This window comes from Colossoma macropomum, unplaced genomic scaffold (assembly GCF_904425465.1).
Source record: "Colossoma macropomum unplaced genomic scaffold, Colossoma_macropomum, whole genome shotgun sequence".
NCBI lineage: Eukaryota > Metazoa > Chordata > Actinopteri > Characiformes > Serrasalmidae > Colossoma > Colossoma macropomum.
The window spans coordinates 17880800-17903591 of NW_023494810.1; the positions used below are offsets into that span (position 1 = coordinate 17880800).

General features: G+C 38.4%; 2 protein-coding genes across 4 annotated transcripts; both read right to left on the bottom strand.

Moving 5' to 3' along the window:
• Window positions 1–1779: 1779 nt before the first annotated feature.
• Window positions 1780–11898, bottom strand: mon1bb (MON1 secretory trafficking family member Bb). 3 transcript variants are annotated; one of them, XM_036559641.1, is made up of 7 exons: window positions 11509–11898; window positions 11208–11268; window positions 11010–11118; window positions 10066–10668; window positions 8554–9346; window positions 4923–5070; window positions 1780–4161 (listed from the first exon to the last, which is right to left on the bottom strand). In XM_036559641.1, exons 3-7 carry the CDS (start codon window positions 11095–11097, stop codon window positions 3937–3939), a joined length of 1857 nt encoding a protein of 618 aa, XP_036415534.1. In that variant the 5' UTR covers window positions 11098–11118; window positions 11208–11268; window positions 11509–11898; the 3' UTR covers window positions 1780–3936. The 3 variants fall into 3 exon arrangements, with proteins under 3 accessions (XP_036415534.1, XP_036415535.1, XP_036415533.1); XM_036559642.1 differs by having other exon boundaries at window positions 1780–3844; window positions 3990–4161; window positions 11208–11898; XM_036559640.1 differs by having other exon boundaries at window positions 11378–11897.
• Window positions 11899–12717: 819 nt separating this feature from the next.
• otud5b (OTU deubiquitinase 5b) lies at window positions 12718–22538 on the bottom strand. Its single transcript, XM_036559790.1, has 9 exons — window positions 21843–22538; window positions 20173–20266; window positions 20002–20066; window positions 17217–17373; window positions 16985–17133; window positions 16005–16187; window positions 15044–15248; window positions 13518–13634; window positions 12718–13069 (listed from the first exon to the last, which is right to left on the bottom strand). Exons 1-9 carry the CDS (start codon window positions 22302–22304, stop codon window positions 12948–12950), a joined length of 1554 nt encoding a protein of 517 aa, XP_036415683.1. The 5' UTR covers window positions 22305–22538; the 3' UTR covers window positions 12718–12947.
• Window positions 22539–22792: the final 254 nt, after the last annotated feature.

The window sequence follows — 22792 nt, forward strand, 5'->3', positions numbered from 1 at the left end:
TATTTTTCAGTACTTCAGTTTTGTTAGCTTTATTACACTGTTAGAAATAAAGGTACTGTGCATGTACATTTTTTGTTCACAATGTACAAATAATGTAAATGTACCCTCAAAGGTGGTTTTAAGGTCCAACTGTATACCTTAAAAAAATCCCTAGTGGAAAAATACATATTTGTACCTTTTCATAACCTAATGTTTTAAAACAGAACAATAAAATAAAAAGCCTGGAGATGAGACAAGGTGTGTGGAGTCAATACAATTTAGAAAATCTAATTTCAATGGATTATGGTACAACTATGTTCCCTGACTAAAGGTACTGAGATGAACCCCTGAGGGTAACACCCCAGTGACAGTTTCGTACCTTTATTTATGAGAGTGTACAACTTCTTTCTTTTTTCAAATAAATCTGCAGGGATATTTTTCCTCCAGAGTTCAGTCTTAGAATTTGGTTGCATTGGTTGATGTTGAGATCGGGAGGTCAGTGGGTGGTCAGTCTGTTGTTCTGAGAACACCAGCAGCTTCTTTGTTTCCTTTTCGCACTTAGTTTATTTACAGCTACACATCTCTTCAGACCCATAGTGTTGTCTTCTCACAGTGGAAGGATGCACTGTTGATTTTTTTTTGTAGATCTGAAGCAAGAGTTGAGTGCGCGTTTCTTCTCTTCTGGAAGGTGGTCTACCAGGTCTTGCACAGTTGTTGGTCCTACTTTTTCTCTATATCTTTAAACAGTTTTTTGAGTGTCAGATTTGGAAACCGTTCAGAAATATCTCCTGAAAAATGAACTTTTATTTAATGACCATTTTGACTGGAAATTAAATAAATAAATAGTGGCCCTTGACTTTTGAACAGGACTGTGCACCTAAGTACAGTTAAATAGAAATGGAAGAGTGATTTAATATGTTCTTTTCTATAGTCATCACAGATACAATCATCGCGATAACACATTGCAAAATGCGTCATCAATGCACAAGACCATATACTTTTTTGTCTTATGTATATATAACTTTCCCATATCTGTTGAGAAATAATTATATTTAATGCAGTTCCAGCTGGCGTGAATATGTAGCCAAGAGGTGTTTACTTTCCATTTCCTTTTGATACTGTTGTTGATAGTGTGTGCTTTTCTACAGAGCAACAACCTAAGTAACACATAAAGGAATCCACAAGTTTTATCTGGCAAGTCTTTACCTAAGACATACAAACTAGACATTAAAACGGACTGCTCCTTTTGTAAAAATCATCTGGCAGTATGCCCACTCGAGTACATTTTGGTCAGATCTCATAATGTTTGGCTCAATTCATTATTTAAGGACATTTTGTCCTTTTGAAATTTAAATGAATAAAATATGCATAGTTTACACACATATAGAAACTGCCACATAAATATATTATTTCTACACATATTTGTCAATAAAAACACTGTTAAAAGGCACATCTGAGCTAAGTCAAGGGACAGGAACGGTTAAAAAAATGAGCTGATACTTGAAGTGAAAACATTTCCAAAAAAATATGCATAAAAAAAAGAGCTGCTCACTGCACAGCCATCAGCAGCATTTACCCTTCCTAAATATAGTGGTGACATCACTCTGTGGACAAGTATCACAAGTTTTCTAATTTTGAAAAAAAACTGTAGATCAATTTAAAAATATATAGAAAATATCCTCTATTTATCTTTGGCTAATTGTAATTAATCGCATTTCAAATCATCATAACATTCCACAGCAAAAGCAATCATATTTTTTAAAGAAACGCACACAATGAACAAACGACACCTCACAGAAATTGAGCAACCTAAAGATTTATTACAGCACCAATCTTCTCAACAGAAGTGTTGAGAACAGACCCAGAGGTTCCAGAAGAGAAAACATTGAGAACACAAATATTTCGCATTACTGTTTCCATGGTTTGTTATCTTTGATGTTTTTATGTAACGTCTCCAGTCAATGGTAGTCAAGCACAAAAAAATATTCTTTAAGCCATTTGTCATTATGGCTTGAAGTAGTTAATGTTTTAAACACGTTTTGCCTGTTTGTACATGCCAGAAGTGTAATGTAACTGTGGTAAATAACAGAATGCGCTATTGCTAGCAATTTACAATAGCAATACATACCATAAGACTGAGATGAAGTGACAAGATAATTTAAGTCAAAAATGTACTTAAATACACTTGATATCATAAAATCATAAGTTATTTTTCAGTTTAAATGGAAATAAGCAGTTGTTAAACTCATCAGACCCGTTTCAGTTGCACAGTAGGAGAAGAAAAAAAGAAAAGAAAAAATGAATCAAAACATTTCAAGAACAAATATGGTACTTACTGACAAGTACCAAGGTAGCTGTAACTAAATACCTTTTATCTGTAAGCAAGACAGTTTGATCCAGCTACAGTTGCAAAGGGTCATTTTTACTCATTTATGCTACAAGAGAAGGTCTTTGGTTTAAAAAAAGGGGACACAAATTTGGGCAATGTTATGAAATACTGGTTGTATCTGGTCATATATGAACCATGTGACCAGATATAATCATTATTTCCTACAGTAGGCTCTTGCATCAAACTCTCCTTTATGCAATAAAATGATGCATGTGAACAATGTTTGTGAACAAATACACTGCATGTCCAAAAATATCCAGATACCTCTTCTAATGAGTGCATTCAGCAACTTTAAGGTACAGCCCCATGACAGGCATTCAATTGCGCACACAATCTCCACAGAATTGGAGCATTGCCAACAGCATGGTCTCTGGATCAGCCATTCATGAGCCTAAGGCCATGCGCCCAATGCCAAGCATCTGCTTGAGGGCTATAAAGCTTCCAGGATTCAGCTGTAGAGAAGCAGAAATGCATTCTTTGTAGGGTTGAGAACCATCTGGATGAGTTGGAGTGGCATTTGGGATCAAGAACTCAGCATCCAACATCAGTAACTATCTGATCTCACTAATCTTTGTACGGCTGAATGCAATAAAATCATCACAGCAGTGTTCCAACATCTAGTGTAAAGCCTCCTCAGTGGAGTAGAGGCTGTTACTGCAGAGCATGGGGACAAACTCCCAATTAATACCCTTGATTTCAGAAGAGCAGCTGAATGAACAGGTGTCTAGAAATGTTTGGAATTTTCATGTATAGTTCAGCCTTAAACTCACTAAGTTTAGCTAGGGGCAGCAATTCAATCAAAATTATCTTGGTCTGGAATGCGAATGCCACAGTGCTTTAGGGGTACACCATGATTTGAATTAGTAAAAAAAAATGATCTATAGCTTAAACTCTAGCAAAACTAGAGAGGTTATTTAACAAAGTGTTTGGATTATCATTTCAACAAAACAAATCCATGTAGAAAATCCAGTCCATGAACACCTCATTCAAACAATCGGAAAGTCTTTTTTGAGCTCACTAAAATAATATTTTGAATTACGTCTAATTTACTGACTATATCCTAAACATTAAAGGAATACACCAGCGACTTTCAGTCTAATCTCTATCAGCTGCATCTATAGTGCATGGTCAATTATCATAGATTTTTCATGTGTATTTAGTCTGTATTCTGTATTTAGAAAACAAAGTTAATAGGCAGTTACTGAATTCTGTCAGTAAATGTTTATGTAACACACGTATTTTTGTAGAACACTTTCATGAATTCTTTTGATCAAAGGCATTCATATATTAACCTGTAAATCTGTATAATTCAGTAGATAGAGATTAGGAAGACAAATACTGAAGTATTCTCTTCACAAACTGAGCATTTGAGTTCTGTTTACTAAATTGAAAGATGCTAGTCTTCCACAGTGCTGCTGAGGATTTGGACATAGTGCAGCGGTCAGATCCATGACGTTCAGGGCAGTCTGTGTGTATCTGAAACGCAGAAGTGTTGGGGGGTCAGTAGGGGTGGTTGGGTGATTGGGGTCAGTAGAGGTCACTGGAGTAAGGCAGGACCATGCTGCTCCTTAGAGGACAGGCAGGGAGCCGTTATCTGCAGAGTCTGCCTGACTGCTCTTACCTCCTTTGGAGCTTTTAGGGTTTGGGGTGGTAGAATATTTTGGTGGGTACCGTATAAACAGCCGGTCCTCCTCCTTCTTTACCCACCTCAGCAACTTTGTGATGGCGTTAATAGCGCAGGCCTTTGTCACAAGCGGACTGAAGCATGTATACAACTCAAACTTGCTTGTAACCTGCAGCGAAGAGATTATACAAATTACTTTATGAAAACTGAAAACTAGGCATTTCATCAAAAGGGCTGCCAACCATTCAACTGCACTGTAATTCATTACAGGGTGACTGTGGGTCCTTAAATAGACTTAATTTGTCTGAAATTTACAAGTGCCTGCAGACACCATGTTAATATTATAATTTTATTATGAGCAACATATTTCTCCAAGCCCAACAGCAGTTAGACAAATCAACTGAAACTTTTTTAATGCCTAAGGAAATTGCAGAATAGACTGTCAAACAACAGCAGTCGGGAACTGAGAGCTGGGGTCCCACACAGTTTGCTGATTTCACTGCTCTAACACAACAGCTAAACCTGGTAGTTAACTGAGCTGACTCAGGCGTGTTTAAGCAAAACCTCAGCAAACTGTGAAACAATCCAGCCCTTCACAACCAGAATTTCCTGACCTTGCTATAGAGCTTTGGCTACATGAAGCAGTGTTTCCCAGACCTGATCCTGGAGGCTCTGCTTTGCCCATTTTAGTGTTTTAGTTCCCAACACACCTGATAGAGATGGGCCAATACGGACAGACTGCCTTTCAGCACAATCAGCTGATAGGCGACGCAGATCGAGGGTGGGGGTGAATGCCACATTTAAAGGCACAGAAGGCAAACTACACTTAGACTGGCCAGTTAATAAAAAAAATAAACAATAGTAAACAGATTAATCACACAGGCAGAATTTAGTGGCAGCCCTGCATGACAGCAGTTAGTAACCCCTCACCCAGGCCAGCAGCGTCTCTCTCTCAGCGACATGGTAGATGAGTTTGAGTGGGCGTGAGTTGCTGTGTATTCGGCTGTGTAAATCTCTGTACAAGTCCAGCAGCCTCAGCTTCTCCTCATCACTGCTATATGGGGCCTCCAACTCTGGGCTGAAGAAAACAGAAACAACCAAACACAAACACAAACACACACACACACACACACACACACACACACACACACACACACACACACACTCAGTTAAATTACATTTTATTTGTATAGAGCTGTTTACAATAAACACTTTAACAAAGCAGTTTTACAGAAATTAGCCAGGGATTTATACAGAGGTTGCTGTTACTCTATATCTCTGTAGCATGTTTCAAGCTCCAGTCCTTGTGAGCCAAAACACTGCAGACATCAGCACACTGCCTCATTAAACACACCTGAGTGTTACATGAGGGTAAATGCTAAACCCCACAGCGTTTTGGCTCAGAAGGTCTCCAGTTTGACATGCCTGCTCTATAGTGTCCCCTAGAGAGATTTCCACAGGCTTACAGTGATAATTTAAATCAAATTTAAACAGTTTTCCTTACATAGTTCAGCTTTATAAGTACTATTATTACAGAGGAGGTAAGTATTTTAGTATTTTTTTTAGGTATCTGTGCTTTACTTGAGTATTTCTGGCACTTAATACTTTTTACTCACTACATTAAAAAAAATCTGTACTTTTTACTACATTTTCAAAACGTTACTTTAGTTTAATCAATCTATTTATTCATATGTTTTTTTTAAGCAGGCATTTCTAGTTAGGCACAAAATGAAGCACAAATCAGAATCTTACTGGATATAAAACAGGGGAGGGGGAGGGGCAGAGTGAACCTGTGATTGGCTTCTTTCATGGCTTAGAGGCCCCAGCAGTGCCCAAATAGGAAAAGGAAGAAAAACTAAACAGATGAGATAATCAAATCCAAAGAAAGCGACAGCCTCAAGTCAGCGCTTAATGCGGACGATGGGTCTGAAAAAAACCTGAAACTGTGGCCTTACTCAGTGCCAGAGAGGGTGATCAGCAGAGTCAGGACAATTCCACAGTAACTGTTTTGGGCCAGTTACTGTGAGCTTAGGACTAAACTCACACACAAAAGCACAAGAAAGCTCAAACAAACTATAAACGTTACATCCTAATGTATATCTACAGTAATATAGGGTTTACACCAGCGGCCCTGAACTCAAGCGATACAGCCCTGGTTTTGCTGACTGTAATTGAGACTTCATTTCCCGTTCCACCTTAAATGATGTAGCAGTTACATTCAGACACCAGAATGGATGTTAGCGTGCAACTGCAGGTCTTTTTAAGGTGAAATGAAAATTTCAATAAGAAGCTAACTTCAGCCTCAAGATATTAGCACGACAGTGTGAATCTGACCACAATATTATCCAATTTAGTACCGGTTAACACAACAGGCAGACCTCTACAGAGTTTATTACTTATGCTTCAAGTCTTCAATTTGTTATCAGCATACCAATTTTAAATTTGAAGCTCATTGCTAAACTGATGTTTAAAAGTATATCTGCCTTTAAAGTATATTTCTACCCATTTTTACCCATCCAAATCCAAAAACAAACGTAAATATCGTTGTCGGTTTTCTGTGCATTTGGTGCTCTTTTACTACAAAAGCTGGCATGGGCTTTGAGAAAATGTCAAAGCAAATATCTAACATTACTTCAGTGCATCAAGTCATTATAGGTAAGACATAAATGGGCCACAAACATGTTTGTTGCACTATGCTTTTGCCTGCAATGATTAGGTTTAAGTTTATAAGATTGCTGTGTTGCTTTTCATCGTCTTCACATATCAGATGCTTAATTTAACTTTCATGTCGTCTTTATTGGGTCTGCCCGCTCTGGCAGTAACCTTTTTTTAAGTGTGTACATGTTTTGTGATCTTATCAGGGCAGAGGTTGTGTTTGTGCTGAGCGATCGCATGTGTTGTAGTGAAGATGCTGCAGTGTTGGTTGTGTTTATGTAAATCCAGCTTTCTGATTAGTTGCTGATTAGTAGTTTTGTATTAGGCTGGAAGAGTTGGAATAGGTAGGGTGATGACTGCACTACTGTTAGGAATAGCATATAGCCTGATGTTATGACACTAAAGGACTTTCGCATTGTGTCTGAGTGTGTGAGTGTATATTCAGTTTGGCGTGAGCTGGTCTGCATCATGTAATTCCTGGTATGAAAACAAGTCCCACTTAGGCCCTGGCCTGGAAATCAAACAAGCAAACTTGTTTGGGTGCTCTAGACGAGTGGATTTTTGTGAAGGGTGATGTATGCAGTTCTAGTATAAACCACAATGTATGCTCAGTTTCATGCATGTGTACCTGTAACCCTCAACGAACAGATATCCTGTTAAATTTATTTTCAAAGAAATACTTTTACTTTTTTAACTTTAAGTACATCTAGGAGCCAGTACGTTTATAATTCAACTTGAGTAAAAAATGTCATACTTTTAGAGTATTTTGTTTACTAGATTATAGTACTTTTACCCAAGTAATAGACTTTTCAGTATGTAATCTTGTTTGTAGATTGCATACTGTTATTTAGTTTTATAGATGACAATATGTCATACTGAAAGAGTCAGAACAACATAAGCAAGTCTATTTTAGAGTACCTAATGTGGTTTGACGTGGTTTGAGTGTGTGATGATTCAAGCATTGAGGAATTCTGATTGATGGAGTGTATGCTTCCATTACTTGTTAGATGCATTAGTAATGGATTAGTAGCTAATGTACTACCAAAAAAAAAAAAAGAAATCCATCACCAAACAAGTCTTGGCTGACTGACAACACTGTGGGTAAGGGGAAAGGGGAAACCCTTTATCATTTTTTTTCTCAAAAAACTTGAGCATTTGCTTACGGGGAGGCTCCTTGGACAAAAGGTATAGCTGAGTCAGATTTAATCCCATGACAGAAAGAACGCTCTTAATAAAAATGATTTCAAACTCCTGTCGTCTTGGTCTTTGATGGCATAAACAGACTAAATTAAGAAATCATGTGCCTTCAATTTTTTTCATATTTCTGTAAAATTCATGTGACCCTGTGAAGATCATCAGGACAAGGTCAGCTGCTGTTGAAAAAGTCAGTTACAAAATATCCACATAGCTGTCAACATCTCATTTATAAAAACAGCTCTTTAAAGAAACATCCACTGAAAGGTTTTTTTGTAATCCTGTAGGCCAGAGGTACGCACAGTTTGGTAATTGTCCTACTCAAAGAAAAAACATGTACTAAACCTGGTAATTAACAGAGGAGTTCAAACAGATGTGTCTCAGCAAGGCAAGCAAACCAAACATTGCTAGACAATAGCCCTCCAGGACCAGAGTTAAAGACCCCCCTGAGCTGAAAAGTGAATAATTAGCAATATATCATCCCTCAATTTGTTTTATTAATTTACTTACATTGCACATTTAACTCTTCCTTGAGTTTCCATTATTGTTATTATCTTCACTTATTTAATTTCTTCTACCATTAATACTAACACAACTGAGTTACATACACAGGCTTTGTTGTATATAATTCCTGTCACTGACAGGCTTTCTATTAAATAAAACATAAAAAAACAAAAATACACTGTCATTAAATGCAACCTGCTGGGTTTACCTGGTGAACTGTGTTAGCTGACGGTGGTTGTCTGGGACATCAAAGGGTTTGTACATAAAATGCCTTAGATCAGACACCCCCACCTGGCTGACGCTGTAGGACTGGGCTTTGGCTATGGAGCTCAAAGCATTCTGGGCCAGCATGGCCTCCTCTATCTTTCTCTTACACTCTGCCACAGCATAAAATGCCTCTTTGTCCGTGGACAGCAGCAGCAGGCAGACAGTGCAGTCGGGCGGGTCCAGATATGAAATATAAGCGTAAAAGTAACAGTCCGGGTTGAAGCTGGGGAGACAGATAGGGGTCCAGATTTCTCCAGCCTGGAAGGCCGAAGAGGCGCCAATGAGGTTGAGCAAGAGGTGGAGGTCAGCAGGGTCAAGCCGGGCATCTTCAATGACCATTTTCTCCTGGACGATGGTCAGCAGCTGGTTTTTAGCGATGAGGATGGAGAAAACCAGGTTTGGAGTGATGGCCTTCTGCAGAATCTGGCTGAGAGAGTCCCTGAAAGAAGAAGAAATTGGCAGGCAGTGGATGGCTGAGAGCAAAAAGCTTGGGTCCGAGTCCACTAGGTTCAGCAGGCCGTCCAGAATCTTCTCCGAGCCGGCCAACAGGCGCCGCAAATCGTAGTTCTTCTTGTGCTCGAAAATGCGCGTGATACTAGCCTGTGTCAGCATGCTAACGATCTGGTTATAGACGTAAAGTAGCTCATCCCGCAGCTGCTGCTCAGACTGACGGCTGTTGGAGACGGAAACCAGCACCAGTGGGCCCTGCTGCATAAACACCACCGTGTGCTCATCTACAGAGAGAAAGAGGAAAAACAAAACAAGCATTTTATCAGAAAACAACAAAAAAACACTAATAAACATGCATATAAAACTTCATCTATCTCATGACAGTGATATAATGGAAAACTGTCACAACGCATCATCAAGAATGGATACTCTGTTTTATGCCATCTGATGCAATTTCATTTACTGAACACTAACGTTTGCAAACCATCAGCAACAATAAACAACTCCAGCACTCCTCCTGCTTCCCAGATCTAGTGTTGTAAGTAAACTTTGGAACTGTAGGCTGAGCGTTTGTTACACCCCTTATGCACCTTTATTGTTACTAGGGTGCGCACAGGTACTCGAGCACTCGGTTAACTGTTCGAGCTGACAGTATTCAAATACTGAAATCACTATTCAATTCTATGTTATTATGACATATGTGGTCAGTCTGACAGATTGCAATATACTACAGGAAGTGCAGAGGACAATATGGCTTCTACTTTTTCACTGCAACATAAAAAAAGAAAACACTTGTTGCACAGACAGAACTTTAAATGATGGCCATAGCAAAGAGGAGAGGAACCAAAGCAGACACAAAAGTCTGAATAGTCGATTGACTGAATGAGTCGACAGATAGATTAATTACAGAAATAATTGTTAACTGTAGTCCCATCCGTGACGGAACTGGTGAATAAAGTCTTTTTCTGATTCTGATTCTTAAATCACATAATCAAAAACCTACCCGAGTAAACAGAACGAATGACATTGTCTCCACTCTGAACGAAGGACACCAGAGCCATCATGACTCCCATGGTGGAGGACAGGGCCTCCTCGCTGCCGTGGCGAGAATAGATCGGTTTCCCTGCTTCGCTAAGCACAAACACGTGCTTGCGGTGCTGCCGCCAGCTCTCTGTGGTTACATCCTCATCACGGTGAGATGAAGCCCCAAGAGCAGTGCCTGTTTCAGAGAGGGGTGAGGATGTGCCCTTTAAACCCATCCCCTGCTCTTCCAGCTTCCCCCGAGCTAACACGGCCACTACAAACTCACCAGAGTCATCGTGGCCATTGTCAACTAGAGCAGAGTCTTCAGACACTTTACCAGAATCTGTTTCTGACATGCCGGCACTGACAGATTTGTCAAAATCTGGAATCTCTTCCTTTTGAATGTCCAAAGGAACTGCTTGCAGTTGTGTGGCATCCTCTAAAATAGTGTCCCCCAAATGCACCTCAGTGTGTCCATTTAGACTCTGAACTGTCCTGTCCCCTCCCTCATCAGAAAAAATATCCTCTACAATAGGGTCAGCTTCATTTTCTGATGAGATGACATCGCTTGAAACCTGCAAACCTGGAAGAACATAACAACAGAATACTGACACAATGACTTCTACTCTGATTTCAATCCATATGAATAATAATAATAATAATAATAATAAAAATAATAATAATAATTGTTCATTTTAGTTGATCTTTTAGTTTATCTCAGTGATTTAAGTAGGAAAGATAAAACATTGCAGTATAATTGCAAACTATAGAAGAAAAATAGACCCAACACATTAGCCATATGCTAGCCTAAACAAGTGTGTGTTTTTTACAAGACTATTTTCTAAATCAGATTTTAAGGTAACCAAATCCTGGATAGTACTTGAACAAAACATGGCAATAGATTTTAAAAACTATGTCTATTACCAGTCTGAGCAGGCTGTGTAGAGATGAATGAATCTAGTTTTTCGTCCATTGTTTGTCTCTCCTGATCCCCTTTGTCCATGTTATCCATGTCAACATAACAAGCGATTTACTACGTAAAAACAGAAAGAGATAATCACTGAAAAACGAAAGAGAAAACTGTAAAGATCAAAAAGGTAAATGAGCGTAAGCCAGAGTTACCTTTAGCGAGGTAGCCAGTCAATTAGCGAGGTCTTCTCAAATAACTTGGATGTGGCCGAATCTGCATAAATGTAAACATTTGAATCTATCCTGAGTTATAAACAAAGCATGATGAAAGGTTAGAGCCGGCAGATTAAAGCTTTTTGGGAATGTTAACCTAGCTAGCTAACCTGCTGTTCTTCAGCCCAAAACATCTCTGGTCAGTCTTCAAGAGACAACAGGATTTTCTTTAGTCCAGAAAGTCTATGGTTGGTCTACAAAGAACCTTAGGTTTTAGAAAATGCTGAACCCTGTTAGTTACCTACTGTAGCTCCAGTTTCTGTCGATCTTTAGCTAATCCTGGCTAGCTTCCTGGATATAACACCGCAACAAGCGTAATTATTTACACAGAGAATTAACTCTCTCTTCCACTAACTGGTTGTTGGTAAATCAGTCGTTTATCATACTCAGGACAGACTATATCAACTGTACTGGCCCAAACTGAAATCATCTCATTAACCCTCTTCGGCAAAAACAAGCTGTGCCGCTAAACCACATCCTGGAGAGTGAATACAGAATAAAAGTCCTTTTCCTTCTGAAAATATACTCACTACTTGCTGTTTCCTTTAAAATTGCTTTTAAATATCTTTTATTAGTTTCAAAGCTCTAAATGTCTCGACATATTCATCCATTCCAGAGTGCTTGGCAGACTATATTCCGAATCTTTTTTTCCAAAAGCTTATCAAACACTTTTGGAATAAAGATTTGGAAAAACATCAGAAGCATGTTTTACGTTCCAAAGAATTAGACTTGTTATCTGCTCAGATGTGTCCTATCATTTGCTGACAGTCACATAAAACAGATTTCAAGAAGTTTTCCTTTTTCAGTGTTTTTTCCATCTATACTTGTCTACTTTGCGTATTTTTACGTATCAAATGTGCTATAATAGATGTGTGCTATACAGAAGACCTATATAATTTTATTATTCAAATTATACATTATATAATATATAGTGTATATAATTACAAATTTTAAAGATGTTTAGCTTCAGCAGCTTACCTTGCAGTGCTTTTGTGATTAATGCTGCCTTGTGTTTTGCTATATATTTTTTTACAATTAGTAAGACTAGTAATCATCTCTGCTACAAATGAAAACCTAAACTTCATTTCATAACCCTGTGGTTTATGAATTATTCAGCCCAAGACAGAGCAAGTACAAATGTTAGAGTTGACCTCACATGTGGGGCTAATTGTCGCTAAAAATCTGTTAAACCAATGGAAACACAATTAATTCTGTTGTTTAAACCACTGGAGCGTTCAAAACCTAAAAAGATAAAATTATAAAATTGTTGTTGGGGGGCGAAGATGCTGTGTCAAATTTGGCAAATTTATTTTGACTACAAAGCCTCACTGCATCTGCATTTAAATATTATAAACACTTTAAACTGCTATCTGTTTTATTAAAAGATTTTTTTTCACTGAAAGGCAAAATACTGTTAAACATAATGAGAATGAACAATTACAAGAATATGTAAACAGTAGTTTTATAATGTTTATTTCAACATGCACCTAACTAGGTTCATGGGGTTTAATAATATGAGGGAAGAGGGGCAGGAACGAAAAAGGAAAGTATCAGGATATAGTGGTGAGAACGAGAGGGGTGAAAAGAGAGAAGAAATGTATATTATGTGTCAAATTATAGCTGGAAACAGGTTCCTGTTTCTTCCACAATTTCACTCTGCAAGCTCTGCTGTCCTTTGCATCAACTGCTGTCTGGAGAAGATTCTCTGTGCATTGCGTTTTTCTTCATACTGTCGAGGTATTCTTGTTGTGAAACGGCCAAAACGGAGGCCAAGATGTCATCATCTTCCCAGTCTGTTAGACCTACAAGGAGAGATCACCAGAACACAAATATACGGAAGGTTGGTGTCATGATAAGCAGAGACAGATGACTGACACTGCAACTAATATCTCATTTGAGTTTAGTATAGCGATGACATAATAACCCTTTTCTATGGTGTTTACAAGCATCCTCAAGCTAAATGTAATACATTAAAACTTTTTAATGACCAAAGCCTAAAACTGCAGTGATAATATTACAAATCTTCTTTAAAGCTTCTTCTTTAGAACTTCTTTAAAGTAATTCACACCTTAGTTTTACACACTCCCTGCATCAGGTAAGCGACCCTGCATCGCTTTATGTGCGTGTGTCACACATCGAATATTTTCTTTAAAAAAAAAAATAAATAAATAATAATAATAAAAACATATTCTGCATTGCTCTAATACTGGGTATCAGATTGGTGCATTGGTGCATTCTCTATTGCCTTACCAAAGGCAGTAGGTGACATTTCTTGCATTATAGTTCGATATCCAAGGCTTGGGTAGAGAGATACAAGAGAAGATGGAGGAGAACAATCCTGTGCAATGCATGTCTGTCTGCTAGGACCTAAAAAAAAAAAAGAAAAAAAAAGATAACCACATTTGAAAGTTTAGAACTAAAGTAGCCAACAAGTACAGGAAGCTTATGTAAAGCAATTAGCGTTGTACAAACTGCATGCCTACATCATGCATACAAAGTGTGTGATGATTTAGGCATACACTTTGCACAGTGCTAATTGGTGAACAGAAGCATTCATTAATCAAACAGCTACATTTAGTGGAAAATTTGCACAACATTGCGTACATTTTTGGTAAACTTGGTTTAAGTCAGTTTCTTAGTCCTGCTCTTGGCAAACCACAGCCTTGCATGGGCTGCATCCTAAACCACATACAACTATGTTACATACACTATTATACTGATGGCTGCACTACTACAGTGGTGTACTATTTTGACATACTATTTAGTATGGTAGTGTATGTAGTTCTGGACACAGCCATAAGCAAGTTTCTGTTATAGTTTACAACTCTTTATACAAACTATCAAAGTGAAATCATTTCATGACTTGATCCACCAACAAATGGGTCATGAATAGCGTATCTAAGAAATACAAACTACTACATTTATTAAATTGTTTTTTGCACATAGTAATTGTGTTGATTTGGGCATTTCCTGTGTGTTTACTCTTTGAAATTTCAGTCTGTCAGCCCCTTAATAATATTTTATTTACCGTAAAACTGAGAGTAAAAAGGAAATAATTAAACAGCATTAGCTTGTATCTATCATGGTACCAACTGTAAGCCACAGGTGAAGATAAGCAACACTAAAGCGAGTAGCCTCATATTCACCTTCCTTAATGGATCTCCTCCTCTGCATCAGCACATCAGCTCAGTAATGAAAGCAACAACAGCGCTTTTCCCCTTTTGATTTCTCCTACCTTTATTCAGAATGACCAATACCATACAGTTATATTCATTTATTACAATTTCAGGACTTTAATCAAACTTTTTACTGCTGTAAAGTGCTGTAAGTACAGCTGCGGCAACAGTCATGGCTAATAATGATGATGCACTACTAGTAAATTAGCACTACTAGTAATGCTGGCAAAATCAGCTGGATTCGAAGTAGGCTATTGTGCAATATCAATTACACAACACATCTCAAACTACTGTTCTCTATCCTTGTGCTTTTGCTAGTTCATTCTTGCAAGGTAACTTTCAAGAACGTTCCTGCTTAAGAACAAAAGTCAGTTCTTCACGTTCTGTGGTATTGAGAAACACCCCAAGGTTTCAAGTATTCATTGAATCAACATACCCGATACAGCTCATTAACTGATTATTAAGCCCTTTATCAGCTGGATCAGGTGGGCTGGGTCAGGGAATAGTTGAAACTGAGCTGTGCTGTAGGTCACCAGGAACACAACAAAGAAACACTGCTGTTTCCAGGGAAACTACATTTGAATCAGCATAGACACAAACCTGGAGCACAAGGTGATGGGGGTTTAGGGAGCATGAGCGTGGCTCCTGCAGAAGTGGGGGATTTGGCTGGATTTTCAGGCAGTGTGGGGCCGGGGTGTTCTGGAGAGGAGGCGGAGCTTCGCTGGCGTGGAGAACGGCTCCAATCCTCCAAACAGCTGGACGTAGCAGCAGTAGCTGAACTGCAGGTTGCACTGGCTTTACGTGGCTTAAAGAAAGAAGACAGAGGTTTTTATGTGAGTAACGACAAAGCTGTTTTTCTGTCTAATCGCTTCATCTGTTGTGTGTGCTCAACTACCACAGACAAAAATTTCAAGACCTTTACCTGTTTTTGCAGAGCACTTTCTTAAATCTTTCAGTCAAATGTATCTGTAAATTAAGCTGTAAATCTGTATAATTTTTCTACATTTTTTTTCTCACGTTTTCTACAGGGAAAAATTTCTGGTAATTCGTCGCTAGAATAGTAGTGTGGGTGGAGTTTTCACAGGCTCTGCCTAATCACCGTGGGTACCAGAAAATCTTAGGGAAAGTGAAAATAACGAACTAGCTTTTTTACTATGTTGTTCCAGTGTTGGAAAGTTAGATAAAATTTTACAAAAATAGCTTTAGTAAGACAGTCATGTATTTTTATTCACAGAATTCAGTATCTGCCCACTGTCTCCTATTATAAGTGTTTGAGTCAATGGGTTGTCTCTTCTTTTCTCACTATAGGGAAATAAGTTAAGATCACTGTCTATGGTAATCAATGGTACAACAACAGATACTGTACCTAAAGTCAGGTTAAAAATGGCTAGAGTACTCTTTTAACTAACTAAGATTTGTACTAGGAGACACCAGCTGCTGCATTACAAAAGACAAATATCAGTTGTGCCATGGCAGAATCTAGGCACATGAATTCTTTACTTAGACAAATTCTCTGTTCAGATTAACAGACAGTTATGTATGAAAGCAGAAGTGCTCAAACCTGTCGGCCTTTCTCTTGGTCCTGAAGCCACTGTAGGTATGATTCACGAGCCACCTGTTCTTCAATGGCCTCGTTGGTGGCCTCCCAGTCAGTGGCCCTCTTTTTGTCCTCCAACATCTGCTGTTCAATCCAGGACTCTTCTGAAGTCTTGATGGCATGCTTCATTAGGGACTGGTCAGCATACTGTGCAGAGAACAACAACAGAGGAGTGAAAGACAAAACATGCTGATTCAGAGTTTAAGGGCCAGTTTTCCAGGCCCAGAATAAAAATAAAAAGTCTAGACTCAAATGGATTTTCATTGGTGAATCCCCACTGGCATTGTAACTTAGTCCAAGACTAGACTTAATTCTTGTGTAAAACTGATATTATCTGTTTAAGAGGTAAATTATAGGGCCTGGCCAATTTTTTAAATGGCCGGTAAAATAGTTTAATATTAAAGAGGCATTCCAACCTAAAACTAGCTTTTAATATGTTATTTGTTATGTAACATTCTGTAGTGCTGCATTGCTTCCCTCGGCCTCGCTGGTTTCACAGAACTGATGATTTTGTATTGTTTTCGTGTTTTCAAGCCAAGAGACTAATAAAGCACCACTGCAAGAAGTGAGTAGTCATTTACAACAGACATAGAAATGGTTACATTTTTAATTTTGGCCAGAATGGCCTTTAAAGTTGCCAGAATGCCTTTTAAGGACCTTTAAGCTCAATAAATCATTAAGATAACATTATAAACACATTAAAAAACATTTATGTGAAAAAAGAGCTAATCAAAAGAAACAACTTTGATAACAAAACAACCAAAAATGCTGCAAAGCTCCACTCCTGTGCCAACTGTTTAATATTTGACTATATAAAATTATATCAGCCAATATGATCAGTTATTCAAATTTTTCCTTAAAATTTGTATTGGCATCAAAATTATAGTACTTGCATTGTATTCAGTATCTGATCAGTGAACTAATTTGTTATTACAGGAACTCACCCCTGGTTTGAAGGAGGGAAGCCCCAGCCCTACTCCAATAGTGGCCTTGTTGGGGTTCACCACTGAGTTATAATGAATGTTTCGATGGTAGCTGACTCTTATAGGTTCATCATTGTTCTGATGGATACTGTGAAATGTGTTGATTGGCTCTGGAAAAGAAACTGAAATCAGCATTTCTTTCACTGATAATAGAGCACACTGTTAAAGAAATGAGGTCTTTAATAATAAATACCTATGCCATACTGGTAAACTTCCACTGGCCTGTTATACATCTCTGCCATGGCCTGCATCTCAATGTGGTTTCCATGACAATTGCTCTTCCTCTTGCGGTTGATGTATGTGGTGAAGTCCTCTGTGACATAACTGGAGAAGTAATCTGCATTTTTCACCTGAAAGCAAGATGCACTAATCTTTATGAAAACTGCTCTCCAGGGACAGATAGACTTAAACTGTTTTCATGCTGTAACGTGTGGGGGTAACCAGAGAAGAAAATGCTGACATCTGTCATCCTGTGATTGATCACATGACCTCAGCTCCAATACATATGAAATGAGTTCAAACAAATTCCATCATTAGTTTTGATTACTCTTTTAGCATTGAACACAATTAGTTGCAATGTACACTTAGCATTCCTACATATGAAACAAAGCACTGCTGTATGACAGGCTTCCGCATGCTCAACGCAGTTTCAGACACGTTTTTGACACCACCATGTGGTCCAGAGCAAATCGAATAGTGGACATTACATAACCTGCTCAAGTGTGTGCATGCTCAATATAGTGTTTAGTTTAGTTTGGACAGAAAACATTTGGAAATTGATGTAAAAAAGTCTAATGTGGAAAGAAAACTTTTTGACACAAAATGGCATTTTCAAAAATATGAACATTAATGAAAACTACAGATGTTCACAAATTATTTTATGCAAGTCTGTGTCAGGGGTCGAGTCTATAAGGCACTAGTCAAATTTCAAGTATGTTTTTGTTTTGAACTTTAGTTAAGTCTCAAATCTCACCATACCAAAGTTATTCAAAATTAGCAGCGGAAAGTGTACATGGTACAGCCAAGTATTACGACCTCAGTTACAAGCCTACTTACTTGAATGGCCCTGGCTGGATGCTTGTTCCTCTGACGTTGACCAAAAAAAGGGTCAGTCTTGCTCTATTCCTTTTACTTTCATTTTACTTTTCAATTCCATATATTCAAAGTACATAAACAACTTATATCAATAAAGGGCTGTTTAGAAGTTAGCTATAACTTCCTGAAAACACTTATCATAACTTTACTAGATCAATCAATGGGCTAGCTAGCCAACTATCCAAACCACAGTCTAACCAAACTTCAGTAAAGTTACTGATATTCTTCATATCTTCATGACTGCCTAAGACTTTTGTACAAAACTACATGAGCTCCACAGATTAAGACTGGCATTTCCTCAGTAGCAAATTAGTGCAAGTGTAATGTCAATATTCAGCCAGTTTTTAGGGTTTCTTTCGCCTTGTACTTGTGTTTTAAGCTTTCATCATCAACTCAATCATTCTTACAGGCCTGAATTGTCAGGCTAAAAATAGCCAGAGAAACCGCTTCCAACTGGGGTAATGCTGAACTGAAAAAAAAAGAAACAAATGGAAAAAACAGAAAGTGATTCAGGATCGTTTTTACTAGGTCTGCACGATATGGACAAAATCTCACATTGTAATACATAATCAATTATTTATATTAGTGATTTTCTAAAGTAGTCTACATGAAATAACACATGACAATGTTTTAACAAATAATTTAATAAATAAACAAAATATAAAAAAGCAAAAATATTTTAGACAAACCAAAATTACGAAAAACATAGTTCTTTATAGAACCTAAAAGTTCTATAGAGAACCCATTAAGTATGTTCTTTTAAAGAACAGTTTATGAAACCCTGTTCAGACTTGGGCACTTCATGCATCAGGATTATATCTGGATAAGGCTAAGCCACATAAAAACGCAAGTGAAAACACACCCAAGATGCATTTAAAACAGACACAAATCCGATCACTTAAACCACTTCAGGAGGTTGTCTGAGATGCATTTGAGCCAAGTCATAGCAGTGTAAATGCATCTGTCTCTTCAAGACACAGTCGCCTCCCAGTACAACCGAAACTCCTCACAATGCGGAACGTCACTGGGCATGTGATACATGTTTGCGAGGAAGATAATCATGGAACAGCCCTCGGAGAACGGCTTCCAAAGAACATGGCTGTAGTGAAGTGAGGCTGAGCGGATAAACACAGGTAACTGGTAATGAGCGGATCGCATATTTTGCTCAGCCTCACTTCACAGCAAACAGATTTCAGTCTGACTAACCGGAGACTCATTTGACTACCAAGTGTAAATATATTTGGCTAAAATCTTTCCAGAATACAATTAATATACTACAAAGTAACCAGGTGTAAACAGTCTTACATGTGGAGCAAGCAAAATTAGGAAAACATGGTTCTTTACACATCCTGAAGGTTCTATGGCAGGGATGTCAAATCTTACCTGCAAAGAGCCAGTATGGCTGCAGGTTTTCCTTTGAACAAAGCAGGAGCACACATGACTGTTGAAGACAGAGGCTAACTGTTTAAACAAGAGGAATCGGGTGTGCTCCTACGGCCACACTGGCCCTTTATAAATAATATTGGACAACCCTGTTCTATGGAGAATCTATTATTTAAAAAAAAAACATATTTAAAGAAATATTTCTTGAAAATATCATTTAAAATCAAGCAAAGGTAAGAAAACCTAAAGGTTCTACCGAAAACTTATTCGGTTCTAAAAAAAATTAATAAATAAAAATAAAAAATAAAAAAGTGGAGCCCAAAAGAGTTCTGTTACTAGTCATTTTTTGGTACTATACAAAACCTTTTACTATGAATTCTTTTTGAGTGTGTGCAGCCCTCCTTTTTTCCACCTATTTTCAGTCAGATTCCTATATATTACACAGACATAAAAGAGATGCCATTAAAGGTGCAGAGGACATACTTTTGGTGTTGACTTACCAAATAATCCATACAGTGTTTCCGTACCACATCATGCATATCTTGGTCCCCATATACTTGATCAGCTACAAAAACATTACATATAAGGATATTCGGATTCAGACACTGTGACAAAAGGCCCATAACACCATAACAATGGCAGATTTCAGCAGATTGACAGGACATAGTTACCGACTGCTCTGAAGAGACATGCTCCATCCTCTTTCATCTTTTTGATGACAAATCCTTTCTTTTCCTTCAGCGCCTTCTCAAACCACTGTTCTTGCTATGAGACAAAACATACAAAAAATTATATATCTTCAGAAGTATTATATATTGTATAATCTTAACCCCTTAAAAGGCCAGCTTTATTAAACATTTCTATAACCAAAGACTAGCTCAACCAGTTTGCACTGAAGTCACTGTAGCTACTGAACAATTAAAAGCCTTAGCATGTAATAAACCTGGCATTTTAAAGGGTCAACGAGCGCTGTAACAAGCGATTCTGAAATTAGATACTGAATAATAAATAGTTGCCTTTTTTTCCCTATAAATTAAGCTCCAGTCTATATAGCATCAGATACCTAAGCATAATAACAGATCTTGTTTATACATAACAATGATTACATGAAAAGATGCAGTTACTGGTACCACTGTTTATTTAGACTACCAAAATTGTGAACATTGAAACTACAGTCATGATAGATCAACGAAAATACTCAATATGAAAGCAATAAAATTCTAATCCTAAATAAAAATAAAAAGAGAAAAAAAAGGTTTATAACGTAAACTATTCATTGTTCTAGTGTCCTATCGTCCTATTGTGAAGGTAGCCTACATTTTAACTGAGTACTCAAGTTTAATTTCAAAAGCTCTAATCTAACCTTCCAACTCTTGTAATCATGTGATTGACCAGCCATATTAGTCAAACTCCAGTTTGAGGCCACATAAACAGTTGAATAGATAAAGCCCATTCACACAGAGAGCTGTCCAGTAAAGCCTGGCTCGTTTAAGATTTGGCCCCACTTTCCATCTTGGCAGCATGACATGGAGCACTTTTGTTTACATGGTTGACAGCAAACAGATGACACACATGCAAACTATTGCATGGGGTTAAGAGCAAATAAACATTTGTGTAAACTGCAGTAAAATAATACATGTAGGATCAAAAAACAATTAATATATATTTATTAGTTATTAAACAATAACTGAAATAGTACAAAAATGCAGTAAATAATTGTTTTGTTTTGTTTTTTAGTTGTGAATAAGCATTAACAGTCCAATAAAAGTCCAATAAAAATGCCTGTAGATTCTATATTTCCTGGCTACCAAGCTGGGTAGTTACCATAGGGCTACTTAAACTAAAAAATATCTAATAATAAAACCAACACCAAAAAAGTCTTCCCCTGATTTTTTGTCAAACCATTCCTTTAAAACTAAGTCAAACTTAGACAATACAGTAATATAAAAATCAAAGCATGATACAAAATCCAACATCTATCACAAATGTTTCAATAAAAATGCTTGTTTTATTATTACAGATTGATTTTCAGCATTATTATTGACATCTAAATTTGCAGCATCAGCTGTGACTCATTTTCAGAACCAACACTGACTTCTGATTTTCAGCATCAATAAAGAGTCTAGATTTTCATCGTCAGTGCTGACTCCCACCCAATCTTCAGTGTCAGTACTGACTCCTGGTGTTCAGCTTCAAAACAGATTCCTTATTTCAGCATTATTACTTACTCCTTATTTTCAGCATCAGTATTACTGACCTCTGATTTTAAGCACAGTGACTGACTCCTGATTTTTTCATTTTCAGTACTGACTCCCGATTTTTCTTTTTATACGGTTATTACCTGCTCCACCGTCGCTGGGTCCACCGCCTGCAGTCTAAGCCCGTTCTCGTACTCATCCTCGCTGTTGTTGCCTCCTGCTCCTTCCTCCGTTTCCGGGCCCGGGGCGCCTCCTCCTCCGCCCGCTATCCCTCCAGCGCACACCGTCTGCCGCCTCCGTTTGCTCAGCCCGGGTCCCGAGCAGCACGGCAGTTCCACCATGCCCTCGCACGATGCTCCCGTTCCTGCCGACGCTGCCGCACCGCTGGTCTGAGGGGATGCCTCGACGGCGCTCCGCCGGTCCTCCGACGCTTGGTAGGAGGACCACGGCAGCGGAGAGGCGCGAGGCCTCGCACCACTGCGGACGCCCAGTGCGTGCGAGTGTGAATGCCCATGCTGGTGCGCGTGGTTGTGCGGTTCCACGTCCTCTGCTCGCTCGCTCGCGACGCCCGCCGCGCTCGACTTCTTCTTCGGCAAGATCGTCATCCTAGCTCCGGTTACCTGGTAACGCGGATACGAGCCGGTCGAGCCCGGTAAATAAACAGCTTTTCAGTCGTTTTCAGCTCTTTTCACTGCCAAATTGGTGCGCTGGGATAAATACATAAACGCTCTCCGCTGATCTAAATGGTCGCGTTTATTCGGGAATCCGATATAAAAGACACCTGTGTGAAAAGCATCGCTCGGGATTCGGTTCAGGATCCTTCTGCTCACAAACATCAACAAACACGTAGTCCTGCGTCACTTCCGCACCAAGGGACGTCACCTCCGCCCTGTCTTTGATCGTTCCTTTGTTTCAAAGCCAGTGTGAACGATAAATTTCGTATTTGTACTAATACACGATCGAAATATGATCGTTTTAAAATTTAAAATTTCACAGCTGGTCTTGGTGGGTTCAGTGTGGCATTGATGCTGAATCAGTCTGTTCACTCAGTCAGGCGCAGTACAGCTGTAAACGCTTAATAAAGTATTATCCC